The sequence below is a fragment of the Trifolium pratense genome, linkage group LG7 (assembly GCF_020283565.1).
Source record: "Trifolium pratense cultivar HEN17-A07 linkage group LG7, ARS_RC_1.1, whole genome shotgun sequence".
NCBI lineage: Eukaryota > Viridiplantae > Streptophyta > Magnoliopsida > Fabales > Fabaceae > Trifolium > Trifolium pratense.
Window position 1 is genome coordinate 55,833,544 of NC_060065.1, and position 23,266 is coordinate 55,856,809.

The following is a 23,266-nucleotide window of genomic DNA, read 5'->3' on the forward strand; positions in this document are numbered from 1 at the left end:
TCAAGATCCTAAGAAGGTATCAACCTTTACATTTACTGCTCTAGACAAGAATTTCATGCAAATAGGTGGCTGCACACCACCAAGAGCAAGAAACGAGCTAGGAAGCGACCAAATGCCATCTCCACAAATCAAACCAGAAGCAACAGCCGATGCAAATGCATCAGCCTTAGCCTTATCAACCTTCTGCCAAACAAACAATATCAAGCTTCCAACACACATATCAATAGCAAAATAGCTTCCAATGTAGAAAGGTATAGCCATAGCCATAGGAACTGGAATAAACTTGGCATATTTTTCTCCGACCAAATCACGAACAAGGTTAATAATTATTGCTCCAGCAAAAAACACGCAGCAAAGTACAAGACAGTTTTTCGGTAGAGCGGAGATACCGTCCACACCTAGTATAGCTATGTTACGATAAACAAGTGCATAAGGTGCAGGGTACTCTGAACCGGGTTGACCAAGAGTACCGAAAGCATGGTAGAATAGCCAGAAAACACACGGTGATATGATACATCCCATAGCAGTTCCAATAATTTGGCTGACAAACATGGATTTCGGGGAAGCCAATGTCATGTAACCTGTTTTGAAGTCCTGCATAAGGTCTGAAGCGGTAGAAACAATGTTCATCATGACACCACATGCTGCTAAACCAGCTATGACACCGCCGTTAGCTGCACCTGCCCAAGCACAGATAATGAAGATGGCTAATTTTCCGTAGGTGGATGCAAGGGACCAATCTGTCAGTCCACAACCGTAGGCATTGCAAAAGGCTAGCGCCGGTCCAAAGATGTAAATGCAAAGTATGTGATACCACTTTAGCTGGTGGAAAATGTAGGGAATAATGATGGTTGAGATTATTGCAATAATGACATAGCCGGAGATAGCAAACCAGGAGGGGATTTGATCTTTGAGAAACATCTCGGTTCTGCGCTTGTCATCGAACGAAAGTGTAGGTGAGAGATCTTGGGAGGGTGCTACACTGCTGTGTTTAAATTGGTTATACAAACTGTAAAGAGTGCGGCCAAGAACTTTGACAAAATTGTATAGACCATCACCAAGAATCATTGCTATGGCTATGAAAACTTTGTAGCCTTGAAGACCATGTAAACTGCTTTGTTTGAGATCGGAAGGGTACCAATCTCCTTTTTTATCTTCGATGAGAGGCCACATGACACCCCAAGAAAGAATCCCACCAATGAGTAGTGATATATTGATTATATATGGACATATCATCCCAACCCCGACATAGGTAGCTGAAAAGTCAAAGTAGAACTTTCTTTGATAGGCTTCTAGACCAAATGTTGGGAAGCTTGAAAATCCACAAGAATCACCAGAAGTGAAAAACCATTGGAAGAAACCCCACAAGAAACTAAAGGAGAAGAACTTTCCAAGTGCTTGTACTTGCTTCTTTGCTAGTTTGGCACCTTCTGTTGTATGGAAACTGTTGATGAGAGTAGCTGTTGCAGTACCACTTGGATATGTCAATCTGAAGTCAACGATCATAATCTTTCGGAGTGGAACCACCGAAAATATACCAAGAAAGCTAACAACAAATAGAAACGCAATCATCCATCCTAAACCAGGAATCTTAACATCCATCATCACATTGCCACCGCTTTGTTTTGCAACAGTTGGACTCATTGCAAACAAGTAACTACCAAAGCCGCCGCTAAATGCAATGCCACTTGCAGCAACAACACAAGTCTGAATAACAGTATTCTCCTGTCTTGTAAACGGTTGATTAAGCAAACCCGATTTCTCAAGCACTTTAGTCCATGTCTTGACAAAGAAGAAACCTAACAATCCGGCCGAAACATTGAGAGAAGGAATAATACCGGTTGTAAGATTAAGCTTCATCACGATGAACGTGAAAAGCACCGATAACATGAAACTGACGATTATAGCCCTAACCGTAATCTGTCTCTGCCATGTTGGCACTGATTTTCCTTCAAACCCTTTTTCAATTGAAGCCTCCTCCTCCTCCAGCTTTTCTTCCTCCTTAACCATCACCACTGTTTCGTTGTTGTTAGCCATTTTTCTTGTTGAGTTTGTTGGGATTTTAGATGAAAGATTAGAGAATACAGTACTGCTTATTGATAATGACTTAACAGAGATACTTACTTCATATTTATAAGCAAGTAAGTAGGTTGTTTAGACTGTAACTTAATAATCCCTTCTTTATAGAGATAAACCAACAAACTCCATATATCTTATCTTTTTATTATAACTTAATATGCATTATCTTTTCAACAAACTAAATTTATGTATATTTTTAGACCAAAAAAAATTTATGTATATCTTATCTTTTTCACTGTAAACCAAAAAAATAAAAAATTATGTATCACTTTTTATTTGGTACTTGTTATATCTTATCTTTTTAAATCTAATTCTTAAAATTGCTTAAGTTATTTGTTACTGCTTTACTATCTTTTAATGTCATATTTCAATCCAAACTTCAACTATAAACTAGTTTAGAGATCCGCCCATTTGTACGGTACAATTGACTTTTATTCGATTAAATGTACTCTTTTAATTGGAATAATCCTTAATTATATTTTACTTATATTTCAAGTCATAACTCAACCTAACTCACTTGGGTTGGTGCATTGGTATTGGCTTGGGACCTGAGAATGTGCTACTCACCTTAAATTATATGGGAACTGAATTCCTTGATCATAGGGATAAGAACAACAAACCTAATCATCAATATATCTTAACAAACAGTATATTAAGTATGTAACCAATCCAAGATTATCTCGGAATTAGAACAAGTAGAGAAACAAACCAACTTCACACAAATTAAACTTTGTCCATCGATTTACTTTTAAATTGTAAGCAAACTTATATGTAAAAAAATGCTTAGTAGAATATTATATATTAATAAGGAACAACAAAGTGCAACTATATATAAGTCAACAATTCAACATATAATAAATGATTAGTAGAAACATTCATTAAAAATAGCATATTATAAATGATAATCTAGAGAAATAAACAATGAAATATATACATATGGTAGAGTAACTGATATTATGCCTTCTAGCTAGGCAGCCGGATCAAGTTGATAACTTTCCGATTCTGAAATGCGATTCTTGTATTTGCGGATGAAATCTTCTGCTCTCCTGTTAATGTTAGGCTCAGCAACACCCCAGTTACCTTTGTCTTCATCGCTAGGCCATGTCTTGCGCCCATATTCATAATCGTAGTACCCTCGTCTAGACTTATTCTTAGATGAGAAGATATTGAAAATTGAGAAGCAACCTGAAGAAGATTTTTTCTTATCACCTCCCATGATGAGTAATGAATTTTGTTGGCTAAGTTTTTTAGCAAGAACTAGTAGTGATTAATGTGTTGGTTTTCAAATGATCTTGTAATATCTCATATTTATATACAACAAATGTCTTGGCTTAAACAGTTTAAAATAAAGAATCTGATAAAGGAGGGGTAAGGAGCAACATAAATGGTTCAAATCATGCTGAGTGGCAGGGTTGATGCAACTTTGTCAAGGCACTTTTTCTGTGGTCCACTAGTTTCGTACTTAGAAGTTAGAACCTTTAATTCTACGAATAACGGGTGATTATTGGTTCTGCTCTTGTACTTTCTTCTCTTCTAAGATTCACGTCGGTTATTATTATTGGAACTTTTCCACTTCTAATTCTACCACCAAATTATGTAGACTATAATAGTTTTGCACATAGTTTAGAGAATTTGATTATAAAACTGTTGCTTACTTTTTACTACAGATATGAGCCATTGCTGCCACTGATTCTTGAATCAAAGACCATCTTAATTTACATTTACTTTTAGCACTTGCTATTATAGGATACTGCTAGTAAAAGAGGGTCATGTGCTACTGCCTATATATTGGCAACCCTGTTTGAAAAGAGTAAAGAAACAACAAAAACATACGATGTTTGGTAACAAAGTTTGAACGTCTCCGATAATCACACACTTTCCCTAAATAGGACACGTTGCGCCCATCTAGTTAGGTCTACGTTGGGAGACCTCTTGGATGTTGATGATGATGGTTGATCCATGCTGCTGAGGTTTTTTATCAGAACGCAAAGTGCATAAGCCAAACATAATTGTGACCTGATGAACTGAATTTTTCAGTGGTTTTGGCAGTTGTGTCCCACCTGGCATGCCAATTTTTTTGTTGAACTTGAAATTTAGCCGAGTTATCGGCTAATAGCTCCCAATTGCGATTCACTTTGCTTCAAGCTATTATGCTGATGAAGGAACTATGTACATCAGGTATGGATTATTTAACTCTTCTAAAGAGTGTTAAGTACAAAGTTGGGTGTTTTTTAAGCTGCTTAACTAAGGAATGTATATAAATATAATGTAAAGCAGAAATATAAAAGAATAAAATGAGTATATAGCTTGTTTGATTTATTGTGAGGGTTAAAAAATCTACAAGTGTTATATTTGATAGGTAAACAATAGTGTCCTACTGGCCAAAACAACGCGGCCTATAAAATTTAGCCTTGGTCGGCTAATTACACAGGTAGTGCTGATTCCTCCCTTTGATGTGGGAACGTGGCACCCCAAGTTTGGCTTGATCTTCCCTCCTATGCGGCATTTTTCTTTTTCCACCAATTGTACCTACGTCTCTGACTACATAACGGCTGTAGTACCTTTCTATTAATCAAGGTTATGGTTTACAAAATACAACTTATTTTAAAATTAAATTATACAGTCCAGTTTACAAGATTGCCTCTCAAAAGTGTGCTTACTTATTAGTAGTAAATTATGAATAATTCTCACAAAACTTAAAAGTTCAAACAAGTTCACATGGAATAGTAAATTTTGATTCAACTTTTTGTTGTCCATTAACTTGATTAGTCATGTGATATGGTTTTCTGATGTCTTTCTTGTCCTATAAGATATGTGAATTTGAGTTTTTCCAATACACCCTCATGCCTAGTACTATATATTGAGCTTTGTGTGTTGACTGAATGTCTAAATCAACCTTACAAAACCGGTAACCGGTCTGTAAGTCCACAATGTCTAGGGGTGTTACTCTTAAATTCATTTTAGACTTTATCTCAATATTATGTGAGAGAGAATTTGAGTGCATTTTAAATTAAACTAGACATATACCTATAAAAGATTTGATTCTTAACTAATTTAGTTCAAGCAATCAAATTCTCCTTCTTTCTTTGTTCATTCCCTTACTAATTATAAGTATTGGCAGCTCAGCTGTAACTTTTTATACTATATGAAATTGAATAATACAATAAGCTAGACCTATATGAACTTTTTAGAACTAAAATATCTGGACCAAACGTTTGAAATTTGGAGTATAAAGATTAAACAAGACATAAGGTTTTATTATGATCTCAAAAGAACATCTCACAGCTAGATATGAGAGCATAACTAAATAATGTTTAATTTTGTTATAGCGAAAAACAATAGCAAATTAGCAAGAGATAATGATTGGGAAAGTAAGGATATATTTTAAAGGGAGAATGCTTTTGCAAGAGATATCTACAATTTTCTGAGAAAATATTTTTGATTCCTTGAGAAAAAAGTAGAATCTTTCACAAAATATAGATGGTTGCAAATTCCATTCTGAAAATCTGTAACACAAGAGTATGTGTTTTGTTTATGGAATCTGAATTCAAAAAACAAAAGAAAGACAAGACAAAACTCCAAAAATTATTGGTTATAGTATGCAGATGCCTTATGTTTTGAAATTCTATGATGTTTACTTGTCTTTGTTTACTTTGGTATGATGATTACTGAGGTGATAGAAGAATGGCATAGAGATAGCTTAAACACCACAGATACAATGGTATAAAGGTGTGTCTAATGTAGAATGTTAAAGCTAAGGCTACTCTATTTTATTTCTCAATCATCCAATTATGTTCTATGTATATTAGTATAATCTTTTTGATTTTATGTATGTTCCAGTTCCATCATCCACCATAATTGAATGAGTGAATTAATATCATTTAGTCATTGACTATTCCTTCTGTCACAACAAGTCACATACAGCCATTAGCAGTTGGTATTATACAATATGGTTGTCAATTGAGACTCAAGATATGAGTATGAAACACCGACACTAATGAGTACACTTAATTATGTTATTTCCTCAAATTATTATCGGTGTTGACGTGTTAATGTCCGTGTCTGTGTTCGTGCAAAGTGGTAAGAAATCTCAATTGAATACCAGCAAATTTTGTTGCACTGAAAAAAATCTTAATTGTCATAATTGAATACCACGAAATTTATTTAACTTTTATAAAAATCTTAGATTGAATACCACAAAAATTTTTTATTATAAAAAAATCTTTTAAAATCTTATGAAATCCTAATCCAATATGCCCCCTAAATGTTTGGTTTGGATTGGAGAACGATAGAGAAAAGGGAAAGAATTTTAATAATTTTGTATTTGATTCAGAAGTTTAGAGGCAAGAGATAAAATTTTGTATTTGATTTAGAAGTTTATAGGGAAGAGATAATAACTTATAGACCCGTCAATGTTAAAACATAAAGTCATGAAGATTTTTCAATTTTAATCATTCTTATGGAAATTATTATATCCTCCCTCCGGTCCTTTTTATAAGGAACAATTTGGAAAAAAAATTTGGTCATTTTTATAAGAAACAATCATTAAATTTATTCTTACAATTCCATTTCTACCCTTATTAAATTGTGTCTATTCCAAAGTTATGCATTAATTAGAGTGACATATTCCCTAAGAATAAATTAATACACCAAGGTTAGTTTTGGAATAGATTGTAAAATTTTAGAATTTTTATTAAGAAAGATAAGGTTTCTTGGTATGTGTGTTTTTACCAAATTGTTCCTTAGACTACCCACAATGGTCTCAACACCATTTTATATTCAACACTCATTTTTTCACTCCACATCATTTTCTCTTTCTTCCACCTAATCATTCAACACACATTCAACTTTTACCCTCTCCAATGGTTTTTATATTCAACACCATACCCCACCACTTTCTCTACCCCACCACTTTCTATTTCATATTCTTATTTAAATTTTAATTTTTGTTTTTATGATTAAATGACATTATAATTATCGATTAAAATTAAATTAAAATAATACACTTAACAAAATTTATTTAAATATTTTTTTTTATTTTCTTAATTTAAAATGCAATACATCATACAAATAACGTAATTAATACGATACAAATTAACTTAAAATGCAATACAACACACAAGTTACATAATTAATACGATGAAATTTGGTGTTAAACCAAAATTAGGTGTGTTTTGAGGATGTTGATTGAAAAATTGATTTGAATTTTGATAATTGTTGGGATTTTGATAATTATTGGGGTTTTGATAATTGTTGGGATTTTGAGAATTGTTGGGATTTTGATAATTGTTGGGATAATTAGAAAAATTGTTGGGATCCATTTCACTAAAAAAAAGATTAAAACTTCAAAAGAAAGACTAATTAGAAGGTAAATAATAGATTAAGATAGTGTAAAATTTGGTTTTTTTTTCTGTGTCCAAATGAAATGAACCAAGTCTCTATTTGTAGAGAAAAAAAAATCACGAATTTTGGTATAAAAATTAAAAATTAAAAAATTAATTTTCAACGAAATAATTGAGTTCAAAGGATAAAAATCATAAAAATCCACCGGACCAATCACAAGCAGCCACGTGGCCTGCTTTATCCAAAGGAGCTTTCTCTCTCTGCGTCCACTGACGGCCACTCTCCTTTGTCTGCGCGTGTGCCACACGCGCCTGGATTGGCAAATGAAATCGCGCCAGCTGGCCCCCCGAGTCAGTTTCAACTGAGTTGAAAATTTTCAACACCTCTTTCATCCACCTAGGATTCAACATAGAGCTCCAATCGTTTCAACTTGTATATTGCTGTTGAATATACATTCAACACTACCATTGTGGGTAGTCTTATAATAAGGACCGGAGGGAGTAATTATTATAGAGTTTAATTGTGGTGGACACATTGCAAACCACTTTGGACAGTCATCCAATATTATTATGTCACATTATTTACTCTTTTTTTCCACCACTATTTTAATCTGGTTCGAGGTCAGTTCTGGCATCAAGTGGTTTCAGCCTCCACCCAGTCGTAGTTACGGGGATCAAACCACGGTCTTCCCTACCAAGTTTAGCGATAATCACCACTGAATCAACTAACGATTGGTTGTCACATTATTTACTCTTAAAATATATTTTTGATTTAAAAAAATCTAAAATTAATTATGATTTTGTTACATGTGCCAACGTAATCACATCCCCTTCATTCTAGGAGTTTCACGACAACCGACTCTGCAAGCAACTCTCTTCCATTGTTCCTCCTTAAAAAAAAAAGCTCTATTCCGTTGTTTGTGGTTTCTTCGATCAAAGTTTATTTTTAAGAGTAAATGATGAGGCATAATACTATTGGATGACTGTGCAAAGTGGTTTGCACTCTTTAACCACCACAATTAAACTCATTATTATATGCACTTAAAATCATATTGTTCGATCTTGATCACACGGTTGTCAATGTCCTGAGTGTGTGATTGTATAAATTTATGGGTAAATGACTTTTTACCCTCGTAAAATTAGCGAATTTTCATTTATCATTTGGTGCAATTTTGTTTTCAATATAATTTTTTTCTACTTATCCCTGCAATATGAAGATTCTCTCATTTTGCCAGTTGGAATTGGATAGACAATTGGATATTTGACTATGCAAATTTGATGATGTGGTATGTACACGTGGGAAAAAAATTAATTTATATATATTTTAATGTCACCTGGAAAATAATTATTTTTTTTAAAAAAATCTTAATATTTTTTTTTACAGAAATTAAAAAAATTATTTTTTTTAAAAAAAAATAAATTTTTAACGAAATTGTTTTCCAAAAGTAATAGAGCCCAACTTGTTTCATTTTTGTCTTCTTCAACCTTAGCCGCAAAACCAGTAACCGTCGTCATCGCCGCGACACAAAACTTCTCGCCGCCATCTCTCCGATAACAATGCATAGTGAAGTGAAAAGAGTATTCATTGGAGCAGGATGCAACAGAATAGTTAACAACGTTTCTTGGGGTGCTTCTGGTTTTATCTCTTTTGGAGCTTCAAACGCAGTTGCAATTTTCTGCCCTAAGGTCTCTTTCCACTTTCTTTTACTATTTTCAGTGACCCTTTGTGTTTAATTTTTGTTTGATGTTTTATTCTTTTTGTGTTTTCACAGAAAGCTCAAATTTTGACCACTCTTCCTGGTCACAAAGCTGTTGTCAATTGCACTCATTGGCTCCCAACTAGCAAGTTCCTTTTTAAAGGTACACACTTTTTCAATTTTTAATCAATTTCATCACTGAGGATTCTAATACTGATTCTATTTGGTAAAAAATAGAGTGCTTTATATATGTGTTTATAGGGAAGCTAAATGAGAAAAATTCTGAAAAACTTAAATGTAGAATTTGATTTCAACTTAAGTGAGAAGCTTGAAGTTAAAATACTCAGTTATTATGAATGCTTTCCACTTTTCTTCTTTATTACACATTGAACTATGGTCAGTTTTTGCCATTAGTTACCATATAGGCCAATCTTAGATTGGTTTTTTATCAGTCCATCATCACATTGCATATTCATTTGCTGTGCTTTATACATATGGATCGGGTGGGATTGATACTTAACCTAGGGTAGTACCAATAGTTTAGATTGGAGATGTGACACTAATACATATGTGGTTAAAAGTTACAACTAGAGCTGTAAAAAGGGCCTTAAGGGGCCGGCCCTTTAAGGGGCGGACCCACTTATTCCTGATTATTAATTTTATTTAAATTTTAAACAATTTTTCTAGTGTCGTGAACTTATTCTCGTTTTCTTCAATCAGCACTGTCCACGATCGGCACCCTAAAAAAACTGTGTTTAAAATTTAAATAAAATTAATAATCAGGAATAAGTGGGTCCGCCCCTTAAAGGGCCGGCCCTTTAAGGCCCTTTTTACAGCTCTAGTTACAACTACTTTCATTTTCTGGCGTTTACGTGTCAGTATCATGCAATATTTGTGTGAGAGCTTCATAATCAATGTGAGCCACTCTGCATGAGCGTGTCAGCAGATTATGTGACGTGCCATAAAAGTGAAGTTACAATTTTGATTTTGAAAATGACGCTATAATTATTCGCGAGTAATTACTGATTTAAAAATTTATCCAAATTGACTCATAGAATAGACCATTTGTCTTAGCAGAAAGTAAAAGAAGAAAAAAAAATAATCATCCGGTGAGTATATATATATTTAGATCAATTCAACAGAGGTAGGGTGAGATACCACAGGCTTAAGCAGTTCTTCTATGATTTCTTGTGCTTGCCTCAACCTTACATCAACAATATTAGCAGGTAATTCAGCTTCAATTAAGATGTGAAGTGCATCATTCAGGTGCTCATAGTCCGGCCTTCCCCTTAATAACTCTTCCTTTAGAGTATAAAAAAAGTATAACAAAGTTAAAAAAGAGTTATCAACAACATATATATTGTATAAGCAACAAAAGTTGCCAACAAAGCCAAGAACCATTGAGACACTAACATATAAATCTGGAGAGACATCAAGTGCTTCCCAGATCTACGCCATGGAACTTCACTAGGACTCACCAGTTTATGTGTATGCTCCTTCACAAATTTGGTGACAACCCACTTCCCTCCATCTTGTAAAGTCATCCTTACCATGACTTGACAACCTTCTCGGGTGGGTGGTGGAGGGGGGAACACTCTATCTTTTCTGTGCACTCTATTTTTTCTATAATTAATTTGATGTTTTTTTCATTCTAATTGTAGAGAGGTTATGTACATGTTTAAGTTGTTTCTATAAGCTTTTATGCCATAGATAATCTTGAATAAGTCAATTCAAACAAACCTTAAGAATGTTATTAAAGACTAATATACACCCCCTTTCCTTTTATACACAGCAAAAGAATTGGAGTTGCATTATTTGCTATCTGGAGATGCAGACGGTGTTATTATTCTATGGGAACTGTCGCTGGTTGATGGGAAGGTACATCATGTTTCATTGTTCTTTTCACTTTCTTAATTAATTTTGTACACATAAAGTGTATAAGAGATGCTTGTTCATTCATACTAGTTTTTATTTAATGTTCATTGCAAATTTCTATTTTTATGTTCATAGTGGAGGCAAGTGTCACAAGTACCACAATCACACAAAAAAGGGGTTACATGTATCAATGGAATTATGGTTTCTCAAACGGAGGCAATGTTTGCATCCACTTCTTCAGATGGTACTGTTTGTGTATGGGAACTTGTATTTCCACTGACAAGCAATGGTAAGCCCTAATTTCTAAAGATCAACGTTTACTGTTATGTTTGTATATCTACTATCTATGTTAATCGAGACTTGCTCTATCATTCTAGGTGACTGTAAATTATCATGCCTGGACTCTTTCACTGTTGGTTCTAAATCTATGGTAGCCCTATCGATGGCGGAACTGCCTGGATGCAGTGGTCAAATTGTCCTTGCAATGGGAGGATTGGATAACAAGATTCACCTTTACTGTGGTGGAAGGACGGGAAAGGTATCTTTCTCGCCATAATTATAGACAACTAACACGAACTCTCAGTTCCTTATAGTTTTCTTTTTAGGAGTGTGTGTAAGTTATATAATACTTTTTTTTTTTTTTTACCTATGAACCCAGTTTGTACATTCATGTGAGCTAAAAGGGCATACAGATTGGATCCGGAGTTTGGATTTCTCATTACCTGTATCCGTCAATGGAGAAGTAAACAATATTTTTCTGGTAAGTTCGTCCCAAGATAAATGCATACGAATTTGGAAGATGGCATTACGTAGCTCTATGCCAAATGGGAATGGCATTTACAGGAAGGAAGAATCAAGCTTAGCATCCTATATAGAAGGTCCTGTACTGGTGGCTGGTTCTTCCTCTTTTCAAATATCCTTAGAATCTCTTCTAATTGGACATGAGGATTGGGTATATTCAGTAGTGTGGCAACCCCCTTTGGTTGCATCCACAAAAGGGGATGCTTATTATCAACCACAAAGCATTTTATCTGCATCCATGGACAAGACTATGATGATATGGCAGCCTGAAAAGACTTCTGGTGTGTGGATGAATGTGGTTACTGTTGGCGAACTAAGCCACTGTGCTCTAGGGTTCTATGGTGGTCATTGGAGCCCAAATGGAGATTCGATTTTAGCACATGGATATGGTGGATCTTTCCATCTTTGGAAAAATGTTGGGGATGACAACTGGCTGACACAAAAGGTTCCCTCTGGTCATTTTGCATCGGTGACTGATATAGCATGGGGTAGATCTGGTGATTACATTATATCAGCCAGTCATGACCAGGTATTTTAAAGCTTTACTATTGGTCGTGTCTGTAAATTTATCTCTAATGTTTTTATATGAAAATACCTTATATAATTTGATGATGTCTTCCTATATGTTGTTTAATTAGTATAACTTATAAGAACATTGGTTTTATAAATTTTGCCTTTTTGAAGAGAAAAACAATGAAATTCAAGCCACTTGTTATTATGAATTTGTCTTGGCTCTATAATTGATTTTGCTGTGTGAAAATTGCAGACAACTAGAATTTATGCTCCGTGGAAAGTTGATGCTTCTCTTCAAGATGGAGAATTTTGGTATGAGATTGCCCGCCCTCAGGTTCATGGTCATGATATCAATTGTATGACAGTTGTTCATAGTAAGGGGAATCATCGTTTTGTTGGTGGAGCTGATGAGAAAGTTGCTAGAGTGTTTGAAGCCCCATTATCATTTTTGAAAACGTTAAGTAATGCCACTTTGCAGAAGTCTTGTTATTCTGATGATGACTTGACAAACGTTCAGATTTTGGGTGCAAATATGTCAGCTCTTGGGCTATCACAAAAACCTATTTATGCTCAAGGTCAGTTATTTTGTTGAAATTGTTATTTTTTGGTGATGTGATTATATAATGTTGGTATTCTTTCTCATTTTTACCTGCTGGTGTTGTTACTGCAGTGGCATTTGGTTGTAGACTTGTAGTTGATTGTTATGGAAAGAAATGCCTGAATAGATAAAGCTATTGGTTGAAATCTAGATGAAATTAGTAAATAGTTAGTAAGCTGTTGTTGGGATAAAGAATAAAGGTGAACTAATAGTTAAGATTAGTTACATCAGTTGGTTAGTTATAGGAAATTAGGAATATTGTGTATTAATAGGATACAAGGATAGCGGGGATTCATGCTGATATGCAAGTTCTTGGTGAATAGAGCATTGGCTCTTTGTATAAGGGAAGCCTCGGAGGGTGTTCTCAAATAGCGGCACTACAACACCATAATAATTGATTTTGATGAATTCGCTATGAAAACCACAACCCTATCCTAGATTCGCTGTTAGGGCAATAGCAGCTACTATTTTAGTTTCTACTAGTTGGTGTAGCGGCAATAGCATAAATAAAGAGAATTTTAGGATTTTTTAATTAATACTGAAGAATCTGCATGTGTGCCAAGCATAACCTATTTTCATAATAGAAAACTGAAGAGCCGGTGAGTATTACTCATATATTCACCATAATACATTAGCAGATTTTTGCCGTTCCGTTGGTTTCTGCAATCTGCTATTGATAGCCACTATTAGTAAAAAGAGTTCTTTTCAATTCAATTTCTTTGGTTTCTAACAGCTGTTAATAAAAACTATCTAGAGTTATGGTTACGGTTACGGAGTTAGGACATGTCTTTGTACTTGGACGCCTGTCTCTCATATTGATATGGGTCTATCCTAATGATGGCTGATAGTGATATCAATATCATAGTCATGGAAGGGTTGTAAAATAAATCCTGTGTTTTATTTTCCTATGTTAAAATATAACTTTTTAAACAATTATATATCTGTTCTGGTGTATTGGTCTCTTAAAAGTTTGTAATTTTGAGGATTATTATTGTACATTGCAGCTGTACATGAGACCCCTGATACAAATGGGGCTGATGGTCTCGACACTTTTGAAACTGTTCCCGACGCAGTTCCAACTGTGTTTACTGAACCTCCAATTGAAGATCAACTGGGGTGGCACACACTCTGGCCTGAATCACACAAACTCTATGGCCATGGAAACGAACTATTTTCACTATGCTGTGATCATAGGGGTGAGCTTGTTGCTTCTTCATGTAAGGTATGGACTATTTGTCTAACTTATAAGTTGACAGAAGATTAGGTGCTTGCTTATATTCTTCATTCCAATTTCTAATGCTTTTTTTCTTTCTTTCCAACATTGGATATATATTTACTTCGATCAAGTTGACTTAGTTCTGGTTCCCAGTTTCACTCCCTTGTACACCTCCATCACTGATATTTCTATGAGATTTTTCTAATTGTTACACGTGATTTATGCATTGCAGGCTCAATCTACAGCTGTAGCAGAGGTATGGCTTTGGCAGGTTGGTTCATGGAAAGCAGTCGGGCGCTTGCAATCTCATAGCTTAACAGTGACACAGATGGAATTCTCACACGATGACAACTTTCTTTTGACTGTCTCAAGGGATCGCCAGTTCTCGGTTTTTACTATCACTAGAACAGGTAGACTGATGATCATTGTTCACAAAACGCACTATATGCAAATTGCAATGTTGTATTTTTCTTATTAATTTCTGCAACTCAATAGAAATTCTAATCATTCAATTGTGGATTGTAGGAACTGGTGAAATTAGTTATAGTCTGCTTGCGAGGCAAGAGGGACACAAGCGGATTATCTGGTCATGTTCATGGAACCCATACGGCCATGAATTTGCAACAGGTTCACGTGACAAGACAGTAAAAATCTGGGCCGTAGATAAGGAATCCTCATCAGTAAGGCAGCTTATGACTTTACCTCCACTAACGAGTAGTGTGACAGCATTGTCGTGGGTTGGTCTCCCTAATCGAAGAAACGATGGAATTCTAGCTGTAGGAATGGAAAACGGCCAAATAGAATTATGGAGTCTGTCTTATAATAGACAAGACAATGGAAGTATTGTCGTACCTGATTTTGCCGCTACTCTTCTTGTTCGTGTAGATCCTTTCATATGCCATGCCTCTACGGTAAACCGTCTGGCATGGAGGAAAAATGAGGAAGATCACAAGAGTCTGCAACTTGCTTCTTGTGGAGCTGATAATTGTGTAAGAGTGTTTGATGTAACGGTTGAGTAATTAGATTATTGTTGCCCCTATTTTTTTGATATATCTGTAGAATATTTTATAGGTATGCTAAAAAATTTGTCCCTGTTTGTGTTCCTCTTGAGAAATATGAGCCTGCCACATGATTATGTATTTTTGGATATATAGATGAGTTGCTTATTGCATTTTAATGTGATAATATTGTATTATTGTAAACAATAATATTAGTCCTATGAACCAGGGAAAAAATTGGTTAGAACTGGATATAACTGGAAGAATAGTTGAACTGGTTTCGATTTTGAGAACTTGCACGGTCTAGGTCAATACATAAGTATGCATGAATTGAGTTTGGTGCAGGATGAGGTGATGTTTCCCAATTTCATCCTTTGGATCAATGCTTGTAAACTTCACAAACCTTATGATGTAAATGCCTTGAATTTGATGAAACTCTTGTGCTGTTGCGGTGCTTGAAGACTATGCATATGTGGGATCGCGATTGGGTGACTTTAACCCGGGAAAGTCACCCTGACTTTGAATCAATATCGCCCGTATGATTAATCATGTGAACAAAATGATGCCACCTGTCCTTCTATTTACTTTATGGCTTAATTAGTAAAATGATCCCTTAAAGACATTTTTGGTTTCACATTGGTCCCTTAAAGCATAAAAGGTCTGAATAGTAAAAAAAGGTCCGAATAGGTTCCTTAAAGACATCTCTGTTAATCAGTTTGGTCCTATTCGAACCTTTTAAGGGACCTATTCGGATCTATTTATACTCTTAAATAATGAATATTATTTTGACGGAATTCTTAAATGATATTTAAAATAGTTAAAATGTTAGTAACATAATAATATACGTGGTTCGGAGTGAAGAACCCATCTTATTTATCTCACAATTTTTTTGACGCGATTAGTTACCACTCACAATACTAATAAATTAAAGACTTTGTATCTATAACACGTCGACAAAAGTTAACTCCACAAATTACATGAGCAAAAGGATGTCAACATGATTGTAAAAAATAAAAAATAAATAAATTGTTTTGTGAGTATTAAACACTCTCTCTTCCTTGAAGCAAATTATCATCTAACAACCTTACTTCCACCACGATTATCATCTAAGAATGTTTCATCACATAAAAATAACCTAAAATGCCCTTTTCTTATCCACATATAACAATACTTCATGCCATTATTAAAACTCTAAAATGCCGTTGTCGAAAGAATGGACACATGTCCAACTAATAAAAAAAAAAAAACTTTTTTTTCCTTTTTTTTGCAATTTATGAAATTAGAAGGGCAAAAAAGAAATTTTCCATTAATGATTGATTTCCCTCCTTTATTACTCATTGCCATTTCTTTCGCGCCATTCTGTTCGTTCACAGCTCAGATTCTTTTCGTCACTTTCAACAGTTCGCGAATCTCTATTCGTATAGGATTAAGGTATTTTCGTACTTCTAATTTTCTTCGTTCATTTCAGACGATTAATTAATGTCCTCAATTTCATCATCTTAATAATTTTGTGTTTTTAGTTCCAAATTTTCAAATTGAAGTCGTAACTCGCCGGAAAAAGTATCCGGAATTATCCTCGGTCGCCGGAAACGGTGATTAAATTCGTTAAGTTCATGTTTTTCTGTTTTCGTTTTTAGAATTTCTCATTCCCTTTTCTGTATGGCTTGTGTCTGTTAGAATGTGATTCCGGTGCGATTTGCAAGAGAACTCCACTTCATACCTTGATTTTGTGATTTCACGCCGAATCGGAAAAATTGACAATATAAACTGTGAATGATGTTTGTAGAATAATTTTTTTTTCTCAATTACTTCAGTTAGGGTTAGTAAGTTAGGAATTAGTGAAGTTTTTTTACTCTATTAGTTTTTTTTTTGGTATTAACCTTGGAGATTCCCAAGGAAAGGGGGCTCTGATAATCCAGAGTTCACGAGATAAGTAAAGTCTGACCAAGAGTTGTTCCAACCTCAGGAATTGAGTTCGGGATCTCCCGAACGATTCGTTCTAGGAGGAGCTCATTAACCACTTGAGCCCCATTTTTTGGTTTTTTATTCAAATAGTTAGTTTAACTGAGTTCTATAAATAGGACAATGTACATAATTATCAAAATTCTGTGCAGTTTCATGTGAATCTTAATGTGGCAAAGGAGCATAACATTTGTTGTGTTTTATATTATGCTATGGATATAATTTATATCCATTGTTAGTGTAAATGTTTTTAACACTTTTAGTTAATTGAAAACATTTGACTTTAAGTCTTTAACCATATCTAGTCCCACATATGAGTGACTGTGATTTTTTGACCGTGTAAAACTTACACCGAATGTGTATGAAAAGTAATATCTTATTTTTTCAAATCAGTCTTTAATCTGACTAACCTGTGATATCATTTATTCATTTCGTTTATAGATTTTGCATTCTAAATTAAAGCTTATTTGCTTGTTTGAATTCTGCCTATGTATTTGTGTGTTTTGATGGATTGGGGTTTTGTTTGTTATAAATTATAATTGTATTTGTGGCAAATAGTTATTTAGGTAGTGTTAAGATTAAGATAGATGGAAAATACTACATTTTTTTTCCTATTAATTAATAGTGAAAATTATTGGTTTACCTTTGTGATTTTTTATTAGTCACTACTTAACCATTATTTGAGTCTGTACCAAATGAGATTCACAAGCTCAGGTACATTCAAAATCTAGATTTGTCCCAAAGTTTCATCAATGCCAGATACTCAAAACTCTTGTTATTCATCAGTAGAAACAATTTCACCGGCTCTTTTCCTGATGGATGTAGTATTGGTTTGTCACTCGATTTAATGGTTGAATTCTTACTTCCTAGTGACATGGGAAATCTATCAAGCTTGCAATTAACAGTTGATTTGTCTCATAATCATTTTAGAGGGGTTCATCTGACTCGTCTATATTATTTTCTCCGCAATCAGTTTATGTGCAGTTTCATGATTAACATGTATAAGCTAACCATGAATAAGATTTGTTGCAAATACCTAAAGCAATCTTAGCATTTGGTTGATGTGTTATTCTTGTGCTCGAGGTATTTTTTTTCTGCCATAATGGGTTACTGGTTGGGGTGATACTTGTTAACTGCTCATAACATGATGCCAGGTCCAAACCACAAAACCTTGTGAGTTTATGATAAAGGGATTTGTTTACAGGTGTTTAGCTTTTGTCTTTGTGTTCCATGACTACTAATAATGAGATAAGGATGCTTCTGTTTTATCAAGAAACCCTTACAGTATTATTCTGTTCCCTTTCTTGGTTTATAAACATAGGTTTGTGTGTTGAACTTGAATGAGCGAGTGGATGTTTATCATTTGTGTGTTTTGGCTATTGAAACAGTTGAAATTCACATTCTTAAACTCGGATGCCTGCCCTTTTTGTACATTCTATTATGCTTTTCTCATGCCCACGTGTAAGCTGTTGTGGAAAAGAAAGCATCAGCAGAATTTTGACCGAATAAGAAGATAGATGCTAGTTTTAAAATCGACAGTCTATTTCAGGCTTATGGAAACTCTGCTAATTTTTAATCCGTACTTCTTACCTGACTGATAAAGTTGTTGATAATCTATTATCCTTGTGGGCTTCTACTTCCGCCCCTTCAAATCTCAACATATATTATTTGGAATACATTTTCCCCAAAACTCTAAATGTATAAATCCAACACTTTGTCGAGGAGTTTCATCGTGTCTCACTATTGTAGTTTATTAAAGCCTAAATGCTTATTAAATTCCATTTTGAGAGTTGATTTGAATTTCTAAGCAAGAGCCTGCAAATTTGAAACCTTCCTATGTTAATTGTCAGGCCTTTCTTGCATTTGCTCTCATTTTTCCAATTTAAGAGCCATCCAATTTTACATTTTAGTTTTTTGAGCTATTGCTATGTTTAGTTCTGAATCCATTTTCGTAATCTGACGGGAAATTTTTAATCCAGTGTGTAGACTAGTGAAAATACTCAACATGTATGGGAGAAAAGCTTGCCAACTTGTGAAAGAATTTGCAAGTGGAGAAAAGGGTCAGCTTACACCGTTTAATGTAAGCCCATTTCTTCATTTTTCAGTTAGACATTCAATGGTTTTTTAAATTGTTGGTTTATGTTGGAACCTGCTTGTGTTGTGGAAAATAATATGCATGATTGATTTGATTGTAAACCCTATTTTGGCACGTAACCTTTGGTGATTTTATTTTTTGCAGTTTTAGGAAAACTTGGTACTCTTGTGTAAAACTCCTTTAAGATGTTACCACACTATACCATCAGTATCCTGGGATCGCTAATTATTTATGATATTGCTATATGTTATCTCGTGTCTTTTTACTCTTAATATTTATCTACCGCGGACTGTTTTGCCATACTTTGATAAAGAAACTCATTAACCAATCTTTATATTGTTATGATGATGTTCTTGCTTTGGCTTGATACTTTTTCAAATGATCTTGTAGAATGACTTGTTTGACCAAGTAGTTGCAGAATGCAGCCAACATCACGGTGAGCTTCAGTCCTTGATAAGGTAAAGGTTAAGATATGTCCTGATTTCCTTTTTCCTAGTGTATCCCTTTTCTTATTGTTGGAGTATGATATCTAACACGGGTACGAGTTTTATTGAATATGTGTCCCTTTTCCTCCCTTTCTTTGTTGTATGTTTTTCCATATGGGCATGAATTTTGTGTTGCATAAACAGGAAGATGCAGGAAGAAGGTTTGGATGTCCAGACGGCAAGAAATGCTGACCACTACGGAGCCCTGATCCACCTATTTTCTATTGTCCGAAATAAACGTTGTCTAACGGCCTATGTGTAAGTATCACTTTCAAATGCAATTTACCATCACGCGTAGTTCCCATATTTTTGTTCTTTGATTCTGAACATTTCTCCATACAGGTATAACCGAGCAGAAACTATACGGAACTTGTTATGGAAGATAGGGCCTGTGATTCCTAAAGAAATTGAAGAGAAGCTTAATCATTGGGAGGAAGAGTATTTCAAGAAGAATTCTGCAGCATTGAAATCTTATATGTCAAAAGTGCTGGTTGATCTGACTGTGGTAAACTCTCCCTCCCTCCTTCATCTCCTTCCCTTTTCTCTCACAGACATACACATTTATACCTTCACATATGAGAAAGTTACTGACTTATGTTACAAATGTATCTATCAATTTATGTTTTCATGATCTTTTATCTGTAATCAAACCTTGCTTGGTAAATTTAGCTTTGGCTGCTTATATTTTTTAAAGAAACCATGTGGATGCAGACCTTGTGATGTTGCTGCCACTAAGGAATGTTAAGCATCTGTGGTGGAAACTTTAAGAATCTAGTTATACTGATAGGACAATCATGTGAACTTTTGTGCTGATGCACCTTAACTTCTGTTTCTAAACAGATTGAACTCACATCAGTCTTTTTTTAAAAAATAAAAAATAAAATCAAACACCATTGGTACAACAAAATGTACATTTCCTTCCGTATCATCATTATTCTCCCCATGTTCCTCTACTCGTTGCATCATCTATATACTATCTGATTGCATTTTGCTAAGGGCACGTGTCAATTTCTTAGAAGCAATTCTTTCATTGAGGAGGCATGCCAATTGTTTAAGACCCGCTCGTTTACTATAGTGCAGTAATAAGTTGCTTGACATGCAAAGTCATAATTAACTATTGAACAAAACATAGTATTGACCGTGATTTTTCATGCTGCTTATATTTCACTATTTTTTTGCAGCTTCTGGTTGCAAAATGAATTTGTAAGCTAACAATAAACTACTGTATTTTGCTAGGATATGGTACCACCAAAAGATCCATACATACAAGTAAGGGTCCTTGAAGACATAAGAGAAGGCATTGTACTTAGTGATGATAAAAATCCCAACTTTGCCCGACATTCCATGCACTTTCTGAAACGAACTGATGCTGAGAAATATATCTCAAGGGTAATTTTCTTGTAGCTTATAATTTAGTTTTCCAAAATACTAGTCTATAAATGTTGCCTAACCATTTTATTTTCTCTCTACAGGGCTTAATGGAGGAGCTCACTGGTTGACCAGCTAGTACTTTACTTGAAAATTTAGGTAGATGATGAAAAGACTGGTTAAACTTGGTATGTTGGATTAATTTTGTATTTAATAACATTTTTTAGAAGATACTAAGTTGTTGAGAACGACTCATATACACAAAGTAGAGGATCATAGTTCGAACTCCAGTTATAATGTTCGATTTATCAATTTCGACATTTTCATCGGCTGAGTTAGGATTTATAGACAATTTAGTCTTTAAATTTCCATAAAATAAAAAATTAGCCTTTAAAATATAAATAACATTAACTTAATTCCTAAAATATGAAGATTGATATTTTCTGAAGGGAAATATGTAGATTTTTTTTTTTCAATGACAAAAAAAGTAATATTGTGACAAGAGCATGCAATTACGGTAGACCAGTGAAAATACCGAAACAGATTTCATGCGGTATCCTTTTACGTGGATTTCATGCACATCTACGTGACAATACGAGTTTCATAAAAAATTGTAGAGTATCTTATTTAAGGTACCGTTCCATATGAATAAATAATTAATTATGTTTGTAATCAACTAACAAATAAATTAATTAAGCTGTAGTACCTTATAAGTTGTTTAAATATACACCATTAGAGTAAAATTATTGTGTTATATAAATATAATGTGGCACATTAGAGCTCACTAAATAAGAGATAAGCCGCCCAAAATGAATTTCATAGATTGTGGGTAAGTTTAGATTGATTTATTTTGAGGATATACGAAATAATTTATGTAAATTAATAAACTTTCATGTATTATTATAAGTTTTTTCAAGGTAGTTTATGCGAAAATAGTTTATAAAGATATAATTTTTTTTTTTGGTTTACAATAAGCTATGGATCAAACTTATGATCTATAACGTACTACTTAAACTTCTCACCACTAGAACAAACCTAGTGGCTTAAGATACAATTTTCTTTTTGGATAGATTATGAAAATACATATTTTGTTAGGCAAAATTTATGAATTAACATAAAAATTTATTTATTTGCGTAAATTATTTTCATAGTCAAAAATAAGCTAAATTCAAATGAACCTTATGCCAGAGATACTCTAAATAAAATTAAATAGTAATATATATATAACTAGAACAAAATCTTTGTTTTTAAATTTTTTGATACGTGTAAGATGTTAAAGATACTCTTAATTGTCTTTTTTTTTTTTTTACAGCTAATTATTACGGACTCTATTTGATACGTATATCTTCTTTTTGATACGTGTATATCTGGATATATATTTTTTTTTAAACAAGGACTCTATTTGTTATTTTGTTTACATCAATAAATATCACCTATGGTTAATTATGGTTTATTTCAATATCTTTGATCTTTTATTTTTAAGGCACAAATCTTTTAACTCAAATCAAATCTTGCATCTCAAGATACGTCACACATCATTAAATAGCAAACTACATTGATCATAATTTCATAAGTTAGCCGAAACAAAAAACTAAAGCTAAAAGAAATCAAGAACATGGAAGTTTTCAAGAATTACAACATTATGAAACGAAAGAGGTCTAATACTCCCAAGATGAAAAGAAGAGTGTGTGCTCTTCACTCAATGAACTTCAGTAGTGATGAATATGAAGCCGCTGATGGTCTTGTTTTATTGCAAACACTGTTTCAAAAGAAGAATATTGTTAGAAATTTGAAAATCACCTTTGGAGGCAAAAGGCTTTGTAAAAGAAGTGGTAACAACAATGTTCATTCGGCACCACAGATGAATGTTCCTAATGTTGTTATGGGAAATGAATACAATCCTCCAACGATTCTTGGTGTGTCGAACCATAATATTCTTGGATGTTGCAAACCCTTTGAGAAGATACTATCAACGAGTGATTTGAATGTGGCTCTAAATAGACTGTTTTTGGAGAAGGGCCATGTGGAAAAATATTTCTTGCCCTTGTTGAAAGAAGGCGAAGATCTTGAAGAAGGAATAGATGTCGTTGTATATGACATGCAAGGCCAAACATTCAACATGAAGTTCAAGTTTTGGAGCGGAAAATTTTATGTCCTCAATGGAGGATGGAAGACTTTCTTCCTGTCACATTCTTTCTTAGCAAATCAAGATTATATTACAGTGTGGATGTTTCGTC

General features: G+C 34.0%; 3 protein-coding genes across 5 annotated transcripts; 2 read left to right on the forward strand and 1 right to left on the reverse strand.

The window, feature by feature from the left end:
- LOC123894063 (probable metal-nicotianamine transporter YSL7) lies at positions 1-1,986 on the reverse strand. Its single transcript, XM_045943940.1, has one exon. The coding sequence runs from the start codon at positions 1,888-1,890 to the stop codon at positions 1-3; it is 1,890 nt and encodes a 629-aa protein (XP_045799896.1). The 5' UTR covers positions 1,891-1,986.
- Positions 1,987-8,859: 6,873 nt separating this feature from the next.
- LOC123894064 (elongator complex protein 2-like) lies at positions 8,860-15,344 on the forward strand. The gene is made up of 10 exons (XM_045943941.1): positions 8,860-9,107; positions 9,194-9,281; positions 10,911-10,996; positions 11,129-11,282; positions 11,371-11,531; positions 11,652-12,323; positions 12,561-12,882; positions 13,910-14,127; positions 14,354-14,531; positions 14,647-15,344. The coding sequence occupies exons 1-10, from the start codon at positions 8,979-8,981 to the stop codon at positions 15,138-15,140; spliced, it is 2,502 nt and encodes an 833-aa protein (XP_045799897.1). The 5' UTR covers positions 8,860-8,978; the 3' UTR covers positions 15,141-15,344.
- Positions 15,345-16,480: 1,136 nt separating this feature from the next.
- LOC123894065 (DNA replication complex GINS protein PSF1-like) lies at positions 16,481-21,361 on the forward strand. Of its 3 annotated transcripts, none has more exons than XM_045943944.1 (7): positions 16,481-16,550; positions 19,061-19,161; positions 19,567-19,634; positions 19,806-19,919; positions 20,004-20,166; positions 20,898-21,050; positions 21,134-21,361. In XM_045943944.1, the coding sequence occupies exons 2-7, from the start codon at positions 19,087-19,089 to the stop codon at positions 21,158-21,160; spliced, it is 600 nt and encodes a 199-aa protein (XP_045799900.1). In that variant the 5' UTR covers positions 16,481-16,550; positions 19,061-19,086; the 3' UTR covers positions 21,161-21,361. The 3 variants fall into 3 exon arrangements, with proteins under 3 accessions (XP_045799900.1, XP_045799898.1, XP_045799899.1); XM_045943942.1 differs by lacking the exon at positions 16,481-16,550 and adding an exon at positions 16,621-16,723 and having other exon boundaries at positions 21,134-21,355; XM_045943943.1 differs by lacking the exon at positions 16,481-16,550 and adding an exon at positions 16,621-16,711 and having other exon boundaries at positions 21,134-21,355.
- Positions 21,362-23,266: the final 1,905 nt, after the last annotated feature.